Raw genomic sequence first — 22,904 nt, forward strand, 5'->3', positions numbered from 1 at the left:
TTGTATCTTTTGACATACAATTTCCACTGTTATGCTGAAAGCTCGTTGTTGTTCACGCCCCAGCCTGTTCCATTTGGCATAAGACCAGAAAAAAGGGCGCTGATGGATGACTAAAGTATAATGCGATCATCTTCCTGCATTACAGACCACTCTCAGCAGAGAACGTTCATCGTATAATCTGCAGTGCAGCACTTCTTTTAACATGTGGTACTGTGCAAAAAGTCTTAGGCAGCCATGAAAATGGTTCAAAATGTGATCGATAACCATGAACAATTGGTTAGAGGAACACAGTTAGAAGAACACTGGTTTGGTTGCTGACCTCTCTGTGAACTTCAGCCACTGTAAGGATTTGTTTAGTTCCATCGGTAGCTCACCTGATTTGATTTTATAAAGAATTAATTATAATCAGTGGTTTCAAAACCTAGTCTGGAGGACCCTCTGCCCTGCTAGTGTTTACCCTGCTCCCTACACACCAGATCCAGCTAATCAGCTAAGTTACTCTTATTGGTGTAGGGCACCCAGACTGGGAATCGAACCCTGGTCTCCAACATGGTGTAATAGCGCACTAGCAGCTAGGGGTTTTATCTGTTGCACCACACCAACCACTATCTACCTGTTCTATCAACCACTATCCACTGTTCATCTATCTGCACTGAGCTCCATGGACTTTTTCCACAGTCCACAGTCTCAAGGTTCACTGGTACTATTTCAGTGCTACTTTTAGTTAACCCCGAATTTTGAGATCCTGAAAGAAGCCAAACACTCCTGACAAAACGCTGCCGATTTGGTAACCTGTTCTGGTCTCCTGGAGCGTGGCGCTGACAAATCAAAGCCTAAGTGCTTGACAAACACTCATAAAACACAACCCCCCACCTGTAATACCCACCATCCTTTCTATTGTCTCATTTTTTCCCCAATTACAGCTATCATATGTAGGCCTGTTCTTTTCTTTACTGCTGTTTGGAGAGCTGTGCTGTATCAGGAAAACCATGGCTCCTGCCAACGATTGCCCGAGTACAGCCATTCGTTCTGCTAACAAGTCAGGAAGAGAGGAGCACACTTCAAACTGCAGTCCCTTGGGAGTTTGGCTATGACTTCGCTTTGGAAGCGACGCCGGTTTGACCCTAAAAGATGACACCGATTCACATGTATGGTTGCCATGGTGACAGTGAGACCCGAGCCGGAGCCTGTTCGTGAAGCCTGTGTGCCGCTTTAGAAGCTGGTGCTTTTGATTTGATTCATCTTTCATTTTATCCATGTAGAGAATGCACCCAACATAATTGCAGGGCTTTGGCTTGGCAGTTTTCACTTCAACTTTACTGGCCAATTTATTAGAAACAGCTACCCTAAAGCCTCATGCAGCTTTGTTAATCTGTTGATGCATGTAAAATTTGTGACAGTCATCCTCAAGCTCTTCGTTAGAAGTCAGTTTCTGACCACAGGTCTCGGCTGGCAGGGCTGGAATGGGACTGGTACTACTATGCTACTATGTTACCTAGCTCACAGCAAGCAACTAGGCCCAGACATTAAACTTCCACCCTGAATTCCAGCAAATGATTAACCACTCCAGTGGTGAACCACTCTCAACCACTAGCAGTGATCATGTCTGCACTGCTGTGCTGAGAATGACCCGCGACCAAGGGCCACTGGTCCTAGGTCCTTACTTATAAACTGACCAATGATGAACAGAATACTGGTTTACATGCTTACTTTGGAATTCCTTTACATTATTGTAGTAACTGATTAAAAAGCCTGTAGATTCAATTATACACAATCTACAAATGCCTAATATATGATTTACTTTGGTATTCTGAAATGACATTTGTATAACAATGCTCTTTCACAATATGCAATTTAGAAAAGGCCAGTGTTTACCTGCATGAGGTACAATTACTCATTTTTTTGTGTCTAGTCTGAGAGTGAGAGATTTAGCAGATTTTTGAGGTAAATAAAGCCCATGAATTGGGTAGAAGTACAGGGTGGACAAAACATATGCCTTACACAATAAGCCATAAATACACAAAACAGGTAAATACACAAGTGTAGTGGTGGCTCTGTGGTTAGAGACATGGGTTATTGATTAGAGGGCTGTGTGTCCAAAACCGGCATCCACTAAACTGCCACCGTTGCAGCCTTGAGAAAGGCACTCAACCTGTCCCGGCATTAGAGGCACCGTAGCATGGTTAACTGAACCTGGCTTCTTACTTTTGACATAATTAAAATCTGGCTATTGTTCCTTACATTGTGTCAAAACAATGATGATATCCATAATGAAAAAGAAAAGGCAAGTCAGACAAGTAACTGAGAGATAGCTGGATGAGCAGACAGACAAACACCAATTGATTCTATGTACAGTGCAAAAACCTACACACCTGAGAAGTAGCAAACGCTCTGTAGCTGACAGCAAGGATGCCATCTGACCATTCATGGGAAACTGGGTCAAACTGACCGTAGAGCTGGCCCATGGTGATGGACTTTGGGTTGATAACAGTGATTTGGACCCTATTCTCCTCCATCAGGCCCTGTGTAAAAATCATAATGTTAATCAGATGTGATTGATTTTACTTTGTACTCACATGGTGTTTCACTTTCTGTCTTTTGCCTTCTTTTAAAAGGAAGCTAATCAGGTAAACTGATGCCCCTGAATTTAAAAAATGTTGAGTTGAATTGGCTTGTTTAAAATTGCTTCCACTCTTGAATAAAACTCACAATAAAATAAAATAACACACACACACACACACACACACACACACACACACACATATATATATATATTACATAAATATGGCAAAGGAAGTAAAGGGAAAGACAAACCAATTTCAATTTCTCTTAGTAATGACTACAGAACTTACATTAGTTTCACAGTAGTTACTGAATAACTCATATTAGTTATTATTGTGGAAAATGATTGTGGGAAACATACAGAAAAATCAGAGTCAGCCCATCCTTTGTTATTATTTATTTCTTTTGTTAATATTAAAATCATTTTAATGTTGGGTACAAACTGATTCCACAGTCACCTAGACAAATGTTGGTATAATTCAAATACATTTAGATATATAATATACACTAAATGGACTAAAGTATTGGGGCACATCCCTTAGTCACTAAATTCAAGTGTTTCATTAGTCCCATTGCCACAGTGGTATAAAAATCAAGCACCTAGCCATGCAGTCTGCTATTACACACATTAGTGAAAGAATAGGGATGCAGTTGGACCATGACAATTGGTTACATTCTTTCCCTCCTAGATATTCCACAATCAACTGTGAAAAGATGAAGTGTTAAGGAACCACAGCAACTCCAACAAGTGGCTGATTACAGAGAGCATAGTGCATAAAAGTCTCAGACGCTCTGCTGACTCAATAACTGCAGAGTTCCAAATGCGCTGTTAGAGCTGCAAAGGGTGGATATTATCCATATTCCAAATGCCTTAATCCATATGAATGCCTATGGATTTACAATGAGATGTCATAAAAGCTCCTGTAGGGGAAATGTGTAGGTTTTCCAATACGTCTGTTTATTCTTATGTGCAATTGCATTGGGTAAAAGTATGCACTCTCCCTGCATCTAGTTTGGAATGTGAGTTATTTCTTAAAATAAGTAATCAGCTTAACACAAGGGACCATAACCTAAGCTGTAGAACTTGCTACAGGTATTCATATAGTGGGTGAACCATTAAATCTTACTGAAATTGACATTTTATGAATTGTAACAAATTCTGTCTATTTACTTACTTTAAATAAAGTAACCAGAAAATTGTGTTCTTTATTATTATACAGAAACCTCCACATCACCCATCGCTTATAGTCAAAACAGAGACCAGGCAGACTAGACCAACCAAATGTTTGGACACACAGACTAATTAAAAATATATATATTATTAATTTTACAATTGTCCATGTTAAAATACTAGCAAGGGCCTGGCACAGCTTGGCAAATTCTTGATATTCTCTCAGGCAGCGTCATGTGTAGTCACATATGATTGAAGAAGACCCATTTTATCACTGAAAAAAAAAGTACACCTTAATTTCCTGTTTAGGAAAACATTACACTTTTTTTTACATTAATAATACAATAGCAATACATGAATGAATTCTAATTTATATTTATGTAGGCATATGAAACCCATTGCCAGCTGAAATATAAGCCTTATAAGTTCAGATGACTTGGTTTTAATAAAAGAAAATTGCATCTAATTAGGTATCCAGCCAGATGTACTGTATCCTTAGATAAACAAGAGCTCAAAAGCAACAGTAGAAAAATGGTTAAAACTACGGCGAGGGTCTTGTACACCTAGTGTTCTGGCGCAAATGTTTCGAAGAACCTTGCTGAAGACGTAAACCAACCGAGACACAAAAAGCCAAACACTACAGGGCATTAGCAGTGTTGGGCCACAGATACTGGGGGCAGGACCAAGTCTCATTTGTGATAAGTGAGATGGTAATTAGATAATGATGTGCACCTGTTCCTGGATCCCCCTTACTGTTTCACTGTATTCTCTTCTGTGTTTCAGTAAGTTGTTATACACCAGAGGCAAATACAGCTAGGAAAGCGAGGCAAAGTTTTACTGGTTGAAAGTTTGCTTTTGAGCAAACAGCTGTCATTGCTGGTTTCCTTGTCCTTTAAATAGTGTATTATCATACCTTCTTGTTTTATTGTGTTCAACATTTTGTGCCAGTATTTGTTTTATATCAAGCTAAAGTTTAAGGATGAACATAATGTTCAAAATAAAATGTTTGTTTTTTGAGTGTTGCAACAAAATGCTCTGCCCCTTTGACCCTTTGTTTTGCCTTGTACTCTGGTCTGTTTTGTATTCCCTGCCTTAGTGTTTTCTTCCCTGCCCAGTCCGAAACTCTGCTTCGTGTTTTTGTTCACTGCCCAGTTCGAAACTCTGCTTCATGTTTTTGTTCCCTGCCCAGTCCGAAACTCTGCTTCGTGTTTTTGTTCACTGCCCAGTCCGAAACTCTGCTTCGTGTTTTCTTCCCTGCCCAGTCCAAAACTCTGCTTCATGTTTTTGTTCACTGCCCAGTCCGAAACTCTGCTTCGTGTTTTTGTTCACTGCCCAGTCCGAAACTCTGCTTCGTGTTTTCTTCCCTGCCCAGTCCGAAACTCTGCTTCATGTTTTTGTTCACTGCCCAGTCCGAAACTCTGCTTCGTGTTTTCTTCCCTGCCCAGTCCAAAACTCTGCTTCGTGTTTTTGTTCACTGCCCAGTCCGAAACTCTGCTTCGTGTTTTTGTTCACTGCCCAGTCCGAAACTCTGCTTCGTGTTTTCTTCCCTGCCCAGTCCGAAACTCTGCTTCGTGTTTTTGTTCACTGCCCAGTCTGAAACTCTGCTTCGTGTTTTTGTTCACTGCCCAGTCCGAAACTCTGCTTCATGTTTTTGTTCACTGCCCAGTCCGAAACTCTGCTTCGTGTTTTTGTTCACTGCCCAGTCCGAAACTCTGCTTCGTGTTTTTGTTCCCTGCCCAGTCCGAAACTCTGCTTCGTGTTTTTGTTCACTGCCCAGTCCGAAACTCTGCTTCGTGTTTTTGTTCACTGCCCAGTCCGAAACTCTGCTTCGTGTTTTCTTCCCTGCCCAGTCCGAAACTCTGCTTCGTGTTTTTGTTCACTGCCCAGTCCGAAACTCTGCTTCGTGTTTTTGTTCACTGCCCAGTCCGAAACTCTGCTTCGTGTTTTCTTCCCTGCCCAGTCTGAAACTCTGCTTCGTGTTTTTGTTCACTGCCCAGTCCGAAACTCTGCTTCGTGTTTTTGTTCACTGCCCAGTCCGAAACTCTGCTTCGTGTTTTCTTCCCTGCCCAGTCTGAAACTCTGCTTCGTGTTTTTGTTCACTGCCCAGTCCGAAACTCTGCTTAGTGTTTTCTTCCCTGCCCAGTCCGAAACTCTGCTTAGTGTTTTCTTCCCTGCCCAGTCCGAAACTCTGCTTAGTGTTTTCTTCCACTGCCCAGTCCGAAACTCTGCTTCGTGTTTTTGTTCACTGCCCAGTCCGAAACTCTGCTTCGTGTTTTTGTTCACTGCCCAGTCCGAAACTCTGCTTAGTGTTTTCTTCCCTGCCCAGTCCAAAACTCTGCTTAGTGTTTTCTTCCCTGCCCAGTCCGAAACTCTGCTTCGTGTTTTTGTTCACTGCCCAGTCCGAAACTCTGCTTCGTGTTTTTGTTCACTGCCCAGTCCGAAACTCTGCTTTGTGTTTTTGTTCACTGCCCAGTCTGAAACTCTGCTTTGTGTTTTTGTTCACTGCCCAGTCTGAAACTCTTCTTCGTGTTTTTGTTCACTGCCCAGTCCGAAACTCTGCTTTGTGTTTTCGTTCACTGCCCAGTCCGAAACTCTGCTTTGTGTTTTTGTTCCCTGCCCAGTCCGAAACTCTGCTTTGTGTTTTTGTTCACTGCCCAGTCCGAAACTCTGCTTTGTGTTTTTGTTCACTGCCCAGTCTGAAACTCTGCTTAGTGTTTTTTTTTGTTCAGGCAGCGTGTACTGTCAGCCACCAGCAGGGGGCCTGGCCAGCACAGTAGGAAAGCTGGTGGAGCTGGAGCAAAGAACTCCAAGCCCCAGAATCCCCAGCGGTAATCAATGCTGATCAGACCCACCTGTGTGTCAGGTTATAAATACACCCAGCCAAACACAATTCCCCGTCGCACCTTTGTAGAGGGGCGAATGGTAACAGTGGGTTTAAGTTGTGAACAGTCAGGAAAAAAAAAACAAAAAACCACGCTAGAGCTGAAAAAGAAAAGAGTTCATGCTACAAATAGTGAAGAAAAGCAAGAGCTAAAAAGAAAGAGTTTAAGTTGAAAAGAGAGTTTGTTGTAATCAGTGGTGAAAAGGAAAACTAGAAAAAGACAATATTGAGTTGAAAAAGGTTTAGATTGTTCTTTGGTTGAGTACACACCACTCCTGGAGTTTCCTTTCTTTGTTTTCCCGCCCTTTTTTCTATATAGCTTTTAAACAGTGTTTATACTGCCACCTCTCACAGCTGTGGTGGTGTAGTGGAAATGCACTGGGCTCCCATTTCCAGGGTTGGGAGTTTGAGCCCTGCCACAGTCTCACCAAGCACCAATCTTGTATTGACTTAAAACATTCACCATCTGTTACATGCACCATAAAACAAAACAATACCCCTAAAAAAGTGGAATTCATGGTTTTCCTTACCCTGTATATTCAGTGCTTCTCCCCTTTGACCAGCTCAGCCTCCTCCCAGTCCCAGGTTTGTTTTTTTGCCTAGTTTAATTTATCACGTTAAGTTGTACCTTGTAGTTGTGCCTGTCCCCTTGTTTGCTGTATCTCTGGTAATCTCCTGTTTGGTTGTTCCCTGTTACCTTGCACCCTTTGTTAATAAAACCTTGCATTGTCCATCTCTGCAAGTGTTTCCTTGATTTACCTGATCGCCTGATCTGGCTTGACAGTAGGATTCGAATATGAAATGTACTCTAATATATAGAGTCTGTAATATATTTTGTATATAGTGTGTAGATTTTAGAAGCACAACTTTCTGGTAAGATTTATATCCATGTCCTTTCTAATGAACTGAAGGAATTCAGCTACTTTAAGTTGCACCCATTGCTAACACAGATGAGCAAATGCATGTGCACACACACAGACCTGGTTTAGCCCCTGTAGAGAAGTATTACTAATAAAATAGAACTCTCTCTAGCAGATAAACATGAACCTATTGGCACAATGCCTAATGCCAGACGTGGGCTGGGTGGGCTCCAGCCAAAATCTCCAACAAAAGCTCCAACAAAAGCAGGATAACCTTTAAAAAAAAAAAAAAAAAAAAAAAAACCCTTGATTTTAGAACAAGCAATGAACGAGCAGGTGTCTCAACACTTTTGCTCATGTAGTGCATGTAGATTTACAATAAGCCAGCACTCACAATATGTTCTGATGAGCTTCTGGGGGAAAAATAATCACTTTATATCACTTTAACCTAACGTTTGTACTGTGAACTATTGATTGTGATTCATAACATTTGCATAATTTATATGAGAGCTGCCATCGCTACCTCAAAACCTTTTGATTTGTGGTTCAGTGTTATTCTCTGCTGTGCTTCTGCTTCTTACACTGATCTCTGTGAGCTGCACTTGAAAGTGGGGCAGCCTGATGAAAGCTGACACTTGGATTTGAACTTTGCTGGTTTGACTCTACCTTTTTGTTCAAACATACTGAATTTTTGCAGTAACCTTACACGTTTTGTTGTTTCTCTGGTCTGTTGTAAAGCAACCTTAGGTTTGAAAAAGGCACTATGACCAGTACAGCTACCCAATTTTCCTCCTCCGTTTACCCAAATGACTCAATAGTATTCTCCCCCATCACATGTAATGCCCCTGACACTGGGAGGGTGAGGCCTGACCCATGCCTCCACCGCCTCTTTTCGAATTGCCACCGATGCAGCATCACCAGGCAACCAACGTGTTCAGAGGAAAGCACCCAGTTCTGATGCATCGGCTAGCAGACGCACATGCTGGTCAGCATCACGCTGAAGTGATGTTTGGAGAGAGAGAGAGAGAGACATCTACCCACCCAGAAAGAGCAAGGCCTATTGTGACTTTTCAGGCTCCAGCTGTTTTTGATGGCAGGATTCAGTGGCAGTGCCTTAGTCCACTGGACCACTCAGAGCCATTTACAGCATTTTAGGCTGAATTTACATTACAAGCCTTGATTCTCAATTCATGTTTTTTGCTCGGATCTACCTTGATGTTTCACATTTTGTGAGAGTAAGTGATCTGTATCTGTTTGGTGTGAACAAACCTGCAAACCTGAACAAAACACATTCAAATGCAATTGCACTTTTGCAAAATGTAACTTCAAACTGAGGTTCTAAAAGGATGTGAGAGTCCTGAACCTTTGGGTTCTACACCCAAATGGTGCACTATACAGTGGCATGCAAAGCAAGTGGCTTTGAAAAACAATGACGGTGTATAATTGTAAGTGCATTGTAAAACAAAAAGTGCACTTAATTGTATTTAAAACATATTGAGATTTATCTAGAATATTTATGTACTTAAAATGTTATGATTATCAAATGCTTGCAAGTATAAGTACAACTATCATTATACTTCTCTATACTATATACTATATACTATAAATAATTACTATGAAGTAAAATTTTAGTTAATTTAATCATTTAATTTAACTTAAATTCTCCTTAAATGTGTTGAAAGAATTTTGTACATTTGAGTGTATTAAAAAAAGTCAACATGCTTGAAAAACGCATACAATCAGCAAGTACACTGTAATCACTGTAATGATTCTACCCAAATAAATGAAGTCTGCCGTATGTAAAACTGAACATTTCCCACATATTACTCAGCTGTTTCCAAAACCAGTAACTAGGTTAGCTGTGCTGGGTCAATAACATAGTGTGTTTGTGCTTGGAATACAATCTATTTACGTTAGTCTCACAACTTTTTCTCACTGGCTTCTGATGCCACTTGCTTGCATACTGGCTGTGTCTTCCCCTTCACTCACCCTCAATGTGTAGATATTTAACTATGTGTAGTTGCATACCCTCAATATTGAAAGTTACCACTCTTCTTTTTTCTGCTGCTGAATGTGGCTTTGTGTTGGCTGAGAGCTACTGTGATCAAGTCTGAAAAAAGTCTTCAAATCAAGACCTTGTAAAGCTTGATAGGTGTGACATCTGTGGCCAGTTAATTTCATTAATGATCCCTCAATTTCCAGTGAGAGCAAGTGGCTTGACTTAATGTAAATATATATAATGTTATGTATATTTTACATTTCTAATTAGGTTCTAATGCAGATGTAATACTTATTAAATGTGTTTAATTTTACTATACGTTTAATTAAAGTACCAAAATAGTTTTATGACTCTAAGCGCACTGATCATGTGTGTCTACACTGTAAAGGCTGCACTGCATTACAAGGCTTAGCATACTTAAGTCTACTGTTTCACTTGAGCAAAGAGTGAAAACAGCAGGAATGCAAAAGTTTGGGCACCTTGGACGGATAGATGACATTTACCCCAGAGCCAAGCTTAATAAATACTATAATTCAGCAATCATGGGCTCCTTTAAGCAGCTGCGATGACCACAAATGCCTGCATCCTTGCCACATAATGTAGCATCAGACATTTTCAAAGGAACATCAAAACAGGTTTGGCCCACTACATTAAGCCACAAATGTGCCACTCCAATCTGGCAATGTAAACTTGGCCATAGAGGCCTACAGCAGTGTTCCTCAACTCTGGTCCTGGAGACATCCAGCCCTGCACATTTTAGACTCCCTGCATTTACACACCCTGCAACTCTAAAAGGGCTTAATAATGAGCTGATTAGTTGAATCCGGAGTGTTGAACAGGGAAATATGCGGGGTAGGGTGCCTCCATGACCAGGATTGAGAAACTCTGGCCTACAGAACTGACAGCAGCTGCTTTGTAGGAACTGTACAGGTCAGACAATATGTTTTGGATTGAATTATGCACAGACCTTTATTCCTATTATAACTGTATTTATACTTTTGAATTAGGTGGAAAGGTCCAGCTGCAAGCTGCTTTGGTCTCACGGGTTTCCTTGTATAAGCTGCAGACTGCGTTGAATGTTCAGCGTTTGGCTTGCAATAACAGATATGATGCAATATCAATATCAGAATCTCCCCACGGACTAGATTTCTTTTAACATGAAACACTTTTCTTGCTTTAATGCTTTCCCTGGTTTCTGAACTCTGGTCTAATCCAAAAAGTGAGTTCAGAATAACATGGCTCATGATGAAGGCTAGGAATGTTACAGACATATTTTCTGCTTCCTGATGTCTGAAAAAATAAGCAGTCAAGCTAAAAACATAACTTCAAGATATTAATGAAGTTTTACCCTCCAAACACTAAAGCCCAATGAATAATGGAAATTTGGTGATATCAATTTGAAGAACCTAAAAAGTGAGCCCTTCATAATTGTCACGCCTATGTCTCTGTTTGACCTCACGCTCTGTTTGTTTGTCAGTCCTAGCCCAGCCTGTTTGTCAGTGTTCCCACCTGTGTCTCCTCACCAGCCACGCCCCCTTATTAGTCCCAGGTGTTCCTTGTGTGTCCCTGTGTATAAGTACCCCTACTTCTGTTTGCAGAACAGTTTACTGTTTCTCAGTACTTGGTAGGTTGGTTTGCCTGATGGTTCTGGTTTTGTTTTATTATTTTGTAAGTCTGTGTTTACATTGTTACTTTTTGAAGCCTGTTTGCTTTGTATATGTCTGCCTCCAAGCTCCACCAAACAGTGACAATGATGCACGTTCTCAAAACTCTCAAATTCTCAAATTTTGGCTCCCTAAATAACCTTTCAATGGGTGGTTCTTTAAGTTGAATCCCTTAGATGGTCCAGAGACAGGCAACACCTAATGGGCTCCTTTCCAATGCGGGGCCAAGTGGTACTAAGGCTGTGCCATGCGATTCTGTGCTACTTTATGGTTTCTTTTTCCATTTGCTTTGTTGCTAAAGTAGGGCCATGGAGTACACAGTGTCTTGTCATAATTATGCAGCAGTTTCTTTCTATAGTCTTGCAAGCTAACTACATGGCTAATGTAGTTAGGTGGTGTACTCTGCACTCATCTCAAACCACGCCAAAGAGGCTCTTTTCTAGATTATGTATGCCAAATAATGCTGGAACTTGGCAACCATGCCGTGCCATTATGAAGACTGCAGTAGCGATTTTGGACAATCCCGGCTGTGCCATGCTAATGCTAATGGCCCATAGGCAACTCAAGCATGCTAAACTTTTATTATGCTACAGTGCACTAACCTGAACTTGCCGCCACACTAATGATCAGTGCACTTGAGTGGTAAAATGGAACAACTATTCTTGTATTTATTAGGTACAGTGTCTGCCATTTTCTGTACTGGAAATATGAATACCCAGGATATGGCAGATCCTTTATTTAGCCCTCCCTCTAAACTGTTCTTTGGCCTCAAGTATGGTTAGCTAACCGTGCTGAGAAACTGTGCAGCCTAGTTTGTAAGCATTCTGTGCCAAACTGTGTCTGTGGAGTGTTTTGAGGATCATTGCTACCACTTTTGTACTCAAACTCCCAGAGTTTCTCAGCCATCCAATGCAGCACCTTTGTAGAGGAGCAACTGGTATGGGGATGTAAGGAAGCTTGTTGTGAAAGAAAAGCGATCCTGTGACTGTCAAACAAACATCAAAGGGGAAAACAAAACTTCCCTCAGTAGAAAAGTTTGTACCTAAAACTAAAAGCCAATATCAGTGTGAGCAAAGCTAAAAGAAGCTCAGTTAGTCTTTAATTTAGTGAACTTTGTTCATACAAAGTATTTCTGTTGAAAGAGTGAAGGTGGTTTTGTGTTTATCGTTTGTCTGTACTAATATTCTCTTTTGTTTGTGCATGCCTTTTTCCCCCCCACCACCTCTTTGGGTGGTTTACCTCTTCTCCTACTTCCTTAGTAGTGCAGAAATGAAGCATAGCCCTCTCGTTTTGGGGATTGCTGGTTCAATCCCGCCTGCTGCACCTTAAACAGTTAAACTTAAGCTGTGTTTACTTTGCTAGTTCTATGTGTATTATACATATGCATTATCCAACAAATAAATAATAAACAAACAAAATAATCCAAGAGCTCTACACTTTGGCCCCCCCCATCCCATCCCATAACATCTTCGATACATGTGAAATCAGCCATTTTGTCAACTGCTGCTAATGCAGCATCACGAGGCAGCCGGTGTGCTTGGAGGAAATATGATAAGCCATCTGGCCTGTACCAGCCAGAGTGATGAGGGAAGAGAGCGCCATCTACCCACAAGTTGGTCAGTTGCGCTTTCTCTGGCTCCAGGTGCTGATGGCGAAGCAGCATTACCTGGGATTCAAACTCTCGATCCTCTGGCCATAGGTGCAGCGACATAGTCTGCTGAGCCACTTGGAGCCTTATTGAAAATAACTTTTGAGGCAACTTAACCTTTTGTATTTGCTTTGAAATAATGACACCTTTTGCAGATGTTCTACAGCATGAAAGGTTACCTTCTCACAGATATCGTGTAATGCAGCAGCCAGCACTCGATAGGCACTTGTTTTCCCTCCAAAAGGCTCTCCCACCAGCATGAAGCCATGGCGCACAATCATCATCTCAAAGACCTGCAGGATCTTCTCAGCGAAGAAGTCTGTCACCTGCAGGTTCATCCTGTCACTGTTCTCCTTGATGGCCTCCAGCAGAAGACGGTAGTCTGGTTTGGGGAGCCTGACGCCAGGGAAAAGATCAGAGGTGATACCCTGGGAAAGATCAGTGAAATGAAAGCGAAACAAGCAGCAAAGAAGGGAGGGATTTGATCAGAAGTCTGATGGTCACCACACACAAACATACCGTTGCTAGGAATGCATCTTATATTGTCCTGCACTTTCACAAATGATGGAATGGAGTTCCAAAAAGCATCTTGAGTTACTGAAGTTGCTCATTATTGACTGTGCTCATGACTGACTTGTCCTAGTGTGAATCTCAATTGCGTGCTAATTACTAATACTAAACTAGTTTTTGAGTGTGAAGTATGTAGTATAGATACGGTTAAAGTTAAGTATACTTCAAAAGTTAAGATACATACTCGGAACAAGTCTTGGTTACGATGGACACCGTTATCCCACAATGTAATGCGAAACAGAAAGGGAGGAGATGCTCACGTATGGAATAATTATTAGAAACAATGACTGATATCGATGCAACTTGCAGTGACCTATGTTGCCATAGCAACACTTAATGACTTGTTAGCAGAAGACAGGTTTCGTCAATAATTTTTGTACTAACCTGTATTATTTAGATTAATATATAGTATAGTCTTTATTGTGTAGTTTTAGTGTGTAGTACGCAACTGGGATGCAGCCTCTATACCTTCCACATTGATAATGTTAAAAGTCCAACTACAACATAGATATTAAAAGTATTCTGAAAAAAATATACAATAGCACTGTCATATTTAGTAAAGCACACTTGTACACCTAAAAGGTTTGGAACCACTTTTCATAGTAATAACTGTTATTTTATCCAACAATGACCTGTTTAGACAGTTTATTACATGATAATTGTCTTTTGTGTTTTTCACCTGGCTTGAGATTCAATCACCCCTTTTTAAAATGTGAGGCATTCTGTCAAAAGTATGGATATAACAATAAAATGACTATATTAACGGTTTTATAACTTAGTTCAGTGTTGAGCAACTTTCTGTGAAATCATCTACTCCACTCTTTATAATTCCAGATATATCTAAAGCAATGGCCCTGCTGGAATTTTTCCCCTGGCAAAAAGGTACAGGACGATGATGCAGTTTATTCTTGAAGTTTTTCGTCCTTCTACAATTTAGTTCGGATCCGTTCTGGCCCATCCTGGTCATTTCCCATCTGCTCTTCTCAGTTCAAACAGCATACAGCAGATTTATTGTCAGATGGAGTCACCACAGATCAGACTTGTTGTTCCAATGCATTCTACAAGTAAACAGCGCCTGGACAGTTCGGTACAACAAAACAGGGCTCACTGAACCAGGCGACCTTTTGCCATCGCTCCAAGGTCCAGTTTAGACACTTATGTGTTGTAAGAGCACTGGCATGCTGTCCAGTCCTATACACAAAAGGGGGTGATGTACTGTGTGTTGTGACACATTCCTCCTGATTTCGCCACAGGTGCCCTTTGGTTAGTTTGGACAAGATGGGATATCCTTCATTGCCCTTGTTTTTATGGCACCCAATACTCTGTTGGCAGTGCTTTGGTTCTCCCTCTTTAGACCATCATCAGTAGGCGCTCACCACAAGCCTTGTCATTTTTTTGAGATGCTTTAACACAGAATATAAATATATATCCTAGACCTTGATGTGTACTGTTGTTACACAGTAATTCACCGTAATTTACTTCAACCATGGGTGGCCTTAATATGTGTGTGTGTGTGTGTGTGTGTGTGTGTGTGTGTGTGTGTGTGGTTTTTGTTTTTTCTTTTGTTTTTACCTCAAACAGTGGCAGATCATGGGCCAGAAATTTTGGAAGGTTAACATCGATGATGGACCTCAGCAACAGAATGTCCTCATTTTCCTCTGGAAACTTCAACTGAGAAAGAGCAAGCGAGAGAGAGAGAGAGAGACACAGACACACACATCCATACTGAGGTTAGATTCTGACTGAAAGACTTGGCATACAGCTCTTTGATCTCTTTGGGGAAAGACTAATTCAAACACTCCTTCTGCACTGGCACATATTTTCGCTCATTCGTCGCCATCACTGTCATTTGCGAGTGGAGCCCAGGAGGCCGAGAGCACATATTTTCCCTCCAAAAGTAATTTCGCGACAAGCAAAAGGGTGCAGTCCCGAGTGTGATGGTGCAAAAATTGGTATTGATGCATTCATTTTGGGGAAGCGGTATAAAGGACACAATGCCATTTAAATGGGAAAACAGCAGAGGGAGATGAGGACCACTTTCAAGGACAATTTCTTTTTTGTCTCCTAAAACCATCTCACACTCATTTCTGATTTTATAAGTAGGCCAATCTCTGTGGCTTTTAGTTACTGATAGGGTTGATCTTGAACTGACCATTTTTTTATCAGCAAAAAAGGGAAAAAGGGGAGACCAAAATAACTTTTGCTCTCCTCTGGCTCACCAAAGTGATGCCATTTCAAATGTGTGGCCATGCTTGATGTATTGCCATTGTCCTATATACAGATTGACCAACTGCCTTATGTGTTATGTGATGGTGGTCTTTGCTGGTTCTGCTGTGTTCTGATACTTGGTTGAGTGATGCACTGACTCTCAGTGTGTATCTGGTTAGCAGTGTCTTTGCTCTGCTTCCGCCACATGACACTTTGGCTGAGTTTGAGTCAGACATGATTAGGGATATCCTAAGAACCGATACTTCAGTACAAAGTCGATACCATCCCGTTTTAGAATTTTGGTACTAGTTGTCTATGGTACAGAAAGAAACCAAAATTATGGTGATTGTAATTTCTCTAGAACTGTCCGGGGGAGCATAACAAACATTCACATGTAGGGGGGAAGCAGATAAAGGAAGGTAAACATAACACATGGAATAGCGTGGAAAGTCGGATGATCAGGGATCAGTTTTAACTGGAAATACTGGGAATAAAATGGGAATATTCTAACCTACAGGTGAGAAACTTGCATATAGTTGGTAAAATATATATTGAAGCATAATCTTGGCTAAAATAATAAGATATGATACCAAAACAGTATCACACAGACCACACCCCTTGCATTCACTGTGCCTGGGATTGAGGAGCAGCTTTGCTATTCAACTGTTTTGGTACATTACTCATGTTTAGCTTAGAATATTCTCATTTTATTTCCATTAATTCCCATAATTACCCATTGATGTCCATGGTAAATTTCCCAACTTTGAAAAATCCCTGGATTTTGCAACCCTACAAGTAATTGTGACAAATAATACTATTAATTAGTAATAGAATTTTACAAGCACACCTGCACACTCACTTGGCAACAGAAAGAAATTAGACAGCAGTACTAGCTTGTCTACATGAATTCAATAGCAAGCTTCTTTAAATTTGACTGTGAAGCTCAGAGAATATGTACTACAGGAAGGCTTAATTTACAATGGAGACTGATGGTCCTTTTGCTTTAAAAAATGACAAAGGTGTTTTGTCATTTCCATTAGTGAATGTATTGTTACTGCACGTTCAAGTTCAAAATTCAAGAAAAAGTCATGGCGAATAACAGCAGTATCTCTCAAACACACACTTGCTCACTCGATCAGAAACAAACATGTTAAGAGGAGTGATCGTGTTTTTTTTTTTTTGTTGTTGTTGTTTTTTTAAGCTGTAATGTGATCCTGCTGGTAATCACTGATTATAGTTACTGTTTTTGGTGGTGGTGGTGTGTGGAGTGTTTAATTTTTCTGTTTGTTTGTTGTTTCTGGACAAGTTTCACTGCATGGATTTCTCGATTTTACCCCTTTTTACTTTTACCCCCAACATCCCTTTCTGTTCCACTTTGTCTATCTGACATCTTTAAAGATTACCTGTTCCTGCTGTCTGCCTAAGTGCTGTTTTGACCAGGATCTCCACTTCTCTGCTGCACGCTGTGATGCTGTCCTGCTCTAAATGCTTGTTTCAGTTTAGTTCACAGCAGGCTAATGCTGAATAATAAATGTGCATGTGATGGTTTAGTCTGTTAGAACTTTACACCAGTTTCTTCCCCTCACTCTCTCCCATTCTTGTACTGTGCATAAGGTTTGGTCAATGACATTGGTCAAAGTTCTTAATAACTTTACTTTTCGGTTACCATTATTCTTTTTTTTTCCCTATTTTCTTGTAACTAGATTTACTTTCTTGGCTGGTATTTCTTGTTTTGCCATTAGAAGGAGGATTGGTTCCTCTTTTTAGTCTCTCCTTCTTGCCACTGTTGTCATTGGCTTGTTCAAAGCAGGTTCAGAAACAGATCTCTGTAAAGCTGCTTTACTATACAAATACATTTTATATTAACTTCAATACAACTTCCAGCATTTTTTATGTTTTTGTAATGTGTGGCACTTCTGCCCTTTCCCTCATTTGTGATCTAGAACACCAACCCTTTTACTGTTCTTAAACATGTTTGGTTTAGCAATGCCTATATGTAGACCCACTTAAATGAGTAACCAATTCCTCATCTGCAGGAGTAAAACATGAGACGGAAGCTGACTTGCTTGAGAAGGATTTTGTAGCCCAATTAAAAAGCTCATCTCAAGAAAAACATCTATAAATCTATCTCTGTAATACATTGATTTGATACTGGGTATGTCCCGTGACCCTCACAAGGAAGAAGCAGATCAGAAGATGGATGGACGGATGGACACACAAAAACCACAACAAACTATCTGCCGTTGTTTGTTGTATCCGGTTGGCTTTTTGTTTCATTTCTAATTAAATTCTTGCTTGCATTTATATCTGCCTCCAAGCCTCACAACTGCGACACTACATAGATGTCATGGGGAAACTGATTGGGCAAATTGGGCATCCAGAAATAAATAAGGTCAGTACTGTCAGATTTGCAGATTTACTTTATGTACTTTAAGTTATTGAGTTTAAGTACAAGCATCATTCTATTGAATAAAAATTCACTAATAAAAGATACCCTTTTTTACCCTTCGGAAATCATTAGGCCTCCTCTAAAGGCCTAGAAATCAAATCAAGAGCTCATGATGGACAGAAATGTCTTGTAAATGAGTCCAATTGAGATGTGTTATCCTACTGGAGAATGTATGTGGTAAGTGGTAGAAGTAGGCACTTCTAGTAGGCCTACAGTAATTGGTAAAAGTGAGATTGGCCTTTACTCGGCCGGACAGCTTTCTAGTTGAGCACTCTACTTCAATGAGTCCAAGTTGCGTGCAGAGCTGTTAAATCTGTCTCTGCCGCTTTCTCACTCTCATCTGTCCGAGACAGACTGAAAGTGAAGGCACAGTCTACTTGCCGCTGGAATTGCTTGGCTTTAACCCAAAGAGAGAGAGAGAGAGAGAAAAACTGAGAAGAATGAAGGGGAGCAGCCAGGATTTTGGAGAATGCTGCACTGCTCTGGCGCTCGATAACAATATTCTAATAAGGAGAAACGAAGCCAACAGCAACTGGATGTCTTGGGGAATGGCTAGAGGAAGACAGTGGTAGATGAAAGGTGTCTGAAGTTTAAGTATATGATCAAATCAAAACGCTTAGGTTTTAAAGATTTAACAATGGAATATAAATGGAATGCAAACACAACAAAAGATGATGGGAATGTATTTGCTTTAAGTATACTCATTTTAGTATCTATTTTCTTTTCCTGCATAAATGTACTACTTCCAAGCAAACTAACAAAATTGGTCATTGGTTCTTGGTTGAGCCTGACCAACATCAAGAAAGCAAGTGAGCTAGCTATCATTCTTGGAGAGCTGCCTGCTAAAAGGCTAGTTCAACTGAAGGAATACATGCTAACATTGCTTGAACTTGTCACCAATCATAGCCCCCTACCCACAGCTGTACATAAGCAAATGCTAATACATGCAAATTAATTCCTACTTGCGTTAGTCACTACCGTGGTCACTGGACTAACTTCAGGTCTAAGCGCACACAGATTCACGCAGAACAAAGTCAGAACAATGCTGGCGGTATGCACATTTGCACCAAACTGTAGCATTAAGGATGTCACGGGCACACAAAAAACCCGGTACGTGGCAAGCTATGGACAAAGCATCTCTGTAGTGAATTAAGATTGATGAACGTAATGCAGAGTCCCGCCCAGTAAACCCTTAGCCATTAGCTGTTGGTGAGTAAAAAAAGACTGGATTTGCGTGGTATTGTGGGCGTAGTAGATTTAAAGAGTATTTCTCCTGCACAGAGAGAGAATAGATCACATACTTTCAGTTTTCTTTCATTTCTTTATTTTTTGGATTCTTCCTCCTCTGTTCGCAGTAAAATGACTAAAAATAAACATGAGGTATGTCATAGTCTTTTCCGTTCTGGCCTTTTTTGTTCTGGCCTTTTTCTATTTTATTTGAACTCTGGGGTGGTCCGGGTTGTTTCACAGTTGTAGGTGATATGTGCGGAAACACATTGAACATATCGCCCTGAGACTTTTGTGTACTGTTACACCACTACTTCTAGAAAATAAACCCTAAAGAAAATCTGGTTGATTACATTCATATAGCTACACCACTGTCTATCACACGAAATGCTAATACAGCCCTGAATGTTGTTTTGCTTTTGTTGTTTTGCTAGCCTAACAGTTTTTTCCTCCCCAACAGACTCTGGATGTGAGACACCTTCGATCTGAGAATAAGATGCTATAGAAACGTTGAGAAACATTGAATGTGATGCGCTGGCATGCAAAAAATGCAAATGTGTTGACTGCCCCATTAACATTATCAGACTGTTGGATCGACTGGCAGGACAATAATTGCTGTATTTAATATATATATATATATATATATATATATATATATATATATATATATATATATATATATATATATATAAAACAAAACATAACATGTAATATAAAAAAAAATGATAGTGTATACAAGTGTGCATGGATGCCAAACGTATATGAACACTTCTAATTCAGGATGTTTCAGCCACACCCATTGGTACCAGTTGTATAAAATCAAGTTATCAAGATCTGCGATCTCCATAGACAAAAATTGTCAGTGGAACGAGTCACATAGATGACCTCAGCAACTTTAAGTGTGGCAATCTTGGGTACTCTGCTAGATCCCAGCATGAATGTGCCACTGTGCACAAAGTGAGGTTTAAAAAGACACAGTTTAGCGAGATTAGTAAGAGGGGAACTGCACAGACCCTAACCTCAACTGTTCTAAACACATCCAGGGTGAAACATTAACTGCAAGCCAGTCCTCTCAAACACAGACACTAGGCTTCCCACAAGAGTGAATACTGTTACCGCTGCAAAAAGGAAAAAGGGTTAACTCCATAATGATGCCCATTATTTTTGGAATGGGATGTTCTACAAGCTTGTATAGGTGTGATGGTTAAGGGTCCACATTTTTGGCTACTGTGTATATGATAAATGTATACAGTCACAAACTGACAATCATAAAGCCTTAAAGTATTCCTAAAAAAGGGTGATTACACATTTCACATTAATCTCTTTCAACCATACCAGTAAATGTAAGGTCGCTTCAAGGGTATGCATGGTACATGCTTTGTAATGGCCAATAAAGCCATTAGCCTGAGCTTGGGAACATATTCAACCATGTCTGGTTGTGACAGGATTACCTTCAGATTGCCGGCAGCGGTCAGCACGGATTTGACAGCCCTCATGCCATAGTCATAGTGGCTCTGAGATGACAGCTGTTCAGAGCAGAGCCTGTATGTGGCCACAATCTTCACGGAAAGTGGACGAGCTGTTACAAAGCCACAGGAGTATAGCACAATTTCCGCGATCAGGGCGTAGTCTGGCACCATCATAGCCACTGTCCGGAATAGGGCCTGCAGAGGAGATTTGAAAACTATGCTGCTCAAAAGAATAGATATACTATTAAAAATAATAATGCTACCAAGCACTGCCATAGGAGGACCACTTTTGGTTTCTAAAAGTACTATTTTGTGTGAGTGTGAAGAACCTCTCACAGTATTATTCTCTTTATGTCCTCCTAGGACTACACTACAATAGAGGTTGACGTGGTATCAGAATGGCATTAGCGCTATTAAATGCAATCAGTGTTGAAAATTGAGTTGAAATTGCGTCTTCAGTCTTCAGCCCTCTTATTTTCATGGCGACTTATAGCAGTTTTAATTCATGCTCAGCCATTAATAACCCAATTTTCAAGGTAAGTCTGAAAGTCTGCAACAATTATCCACGTTAAAATAGGATTAACTCCAGCAGATTGAGCGGAAAATGGTTCTGGGCTGGAACTGGTTTATGATGAGGGTTTTCCAGACAATCACAGCATCAGCTAATTTAAAGGTGTTATTTGGGCAGCACGTGTTATTTGGACAGCACTGTCTGTACCTTCAGGTTGTCCGGTAGTTCAGAGCGGCCAGCGTAGCCAGGGTTCATGGTGATGAACACAGCACAGGATGGGTTAAGCCTCAGCTCGGTGCCCTCAAACAGTAGCATCTCCGCATGGGCTGCAATACCTGCACAGAAACAGAGAGCTCTCATATTAACCATCAATAAACCCAGAGACTCTACTCTTTCAAATTCAATAGATGTTAACCACTTAGCTATAATGATGAATTAAAATCTGACAATTAAGCTTGGATTTTGAGAACTAGAAACATGAGGTCCACCCTGATCGTCTATATATAGAAGTGATAAGGTGCTTGCAACTCCACCACATTCTTTTTTTTTTTTTAATTTTTGTTAATCTAGTTAATTTAGTACAGCTAATTAACCCACCCCTTTGTAGTTTCCCCTAGCACTAGCAAAGCTCCTGAGACTAGGAGGTTAAGGACTTAACACGTCTGTACGTTGTGCTCTCTCAGACTCTGGCTGCTGATGGCAAAGCGGCACAGCTCGGGAACTCCCAGGCCATAACGGCAGTGCATTAGACGTAACCCCACCACATTACTGACTAGGGCTGGTGCGACGTGTCGACGTAATCAACATAATCAACAAAACTCAAAAATGGCCTACTGAAAGCATGGATTTATCTGAAGAGCAAGCTGCAGCTACAAAAAAAAGTGTGGGAGTATTTCACACAAAGTCGCAATGCTAACCATTTCTTAATTAGAACGTCCAGTGTAGATACAGTGTAGATAGAAGGATTTTCTTGATACCTCGGGAGCTTTAAGTACACAAAGCTAGTTCTCAAATGGCTCTCTGCCTACACAAAATGTCTGATTTCTTGTCTGTGAGGTGGGTAGGCCACGTGTAATTTGTGCCTCTAAAACTTAAACTGCTTGTGAGCTAAATTATTTAATTTCTGCACTACTGTAACTTTTGGTTGGTTCATTTTTGCTGAAACTTCACTTATTTTATTCTTTAAGAATGTACTAGTTTTACTTAAAAAAAAAAAACAGCATTCAAAATCATTAGGAACAGCGCTATTTCTGGCCAACCAACCAATCTCCACAGGCAAAACATGTTGACCACCGCAATGTAAGTAAACCACACCAAATGAACAACAGCCTAGCTCAGTGATCTCAGTGCTGCTAGTTACAATGATAGTTAATGTAACTTGAAAAACAGACCTAAGACTCATCAGACCAAGTGACCTTCCTCCATTTCTGAGGCTTAAATGTCCATTGCTGGAGTTTTCTATGATTGGCAGGAGTTAGCATGGGCACTCTGACCATTCTGCCTCTTGTTGTTCAACAATAAGCCTTGGACACTGAATACCTTGTCACTGGCTCAGAGTCTATTCCTCCTCAAACCACTGTCTGTAGGTACTCACCAATACTAACTGGGAGCACAACAAAAGCCAAAAAATACTTTGTGGTCTTTCCAAATACATATCACTTTAGCAAAACTCAAAGCACTGCAGC

General features: G+C 40.6%; 1 protein-coding gene across 1 annotated transcript in view; it reads right to left on the reverse strand.

Moving 5' to 3' along the window:
- The window catches only part of dnah7 (dynein, axonemal, heavy chain 7), a 160,696-nt gene that overhangs the window by 93,285 nt on the left and 44,507 nt on the right, over nucleotides 1–22,904 (reverse strand). The window contains exons 27-31 of the mRNA XM_072686501.1: nucleotides 21,427–21,554; nucleotides 20,691–20,903; nucleotides 14,928–15,026; nucleotides 12,965–13,213; nucleotides 2,373–2,522 (exon numbers count right to left, since the gene is read on the reverse strand). Coding sequence (XP_072542602.1) covers nucleotides 2,373–2,522; nucleotides 12,965–13,213; nucleotides 14,928–15,026; nucleotides 20,691–20,903; nucleotides 21,427–21,554 — 839 coding nt within the window. The remainder of the gene's footprint in view (nucleotides 1–2,372; nucleotides 2,523–12,964; nucleotides 13,214–14,927; nucleotides 15,027–20,690; nucleotides 20,904–21,426; nucleotides 21,555–22,904) is intronic.

Source organism: Salminus brasiliensis, chromosome 8, assembly GCF_030463535.1.
Source record: "Salminus brasiliensis chromosome 8, fSalBra1.hap2, whole genome shotgun sequence".
Taxonomy (NCBI): domain Eukaryota; kingdom Metazoa; phylum Chordata; class Actinopteri; order Characiformes; family Bryconidae; genus Salminus; species Salminus brasiliensis.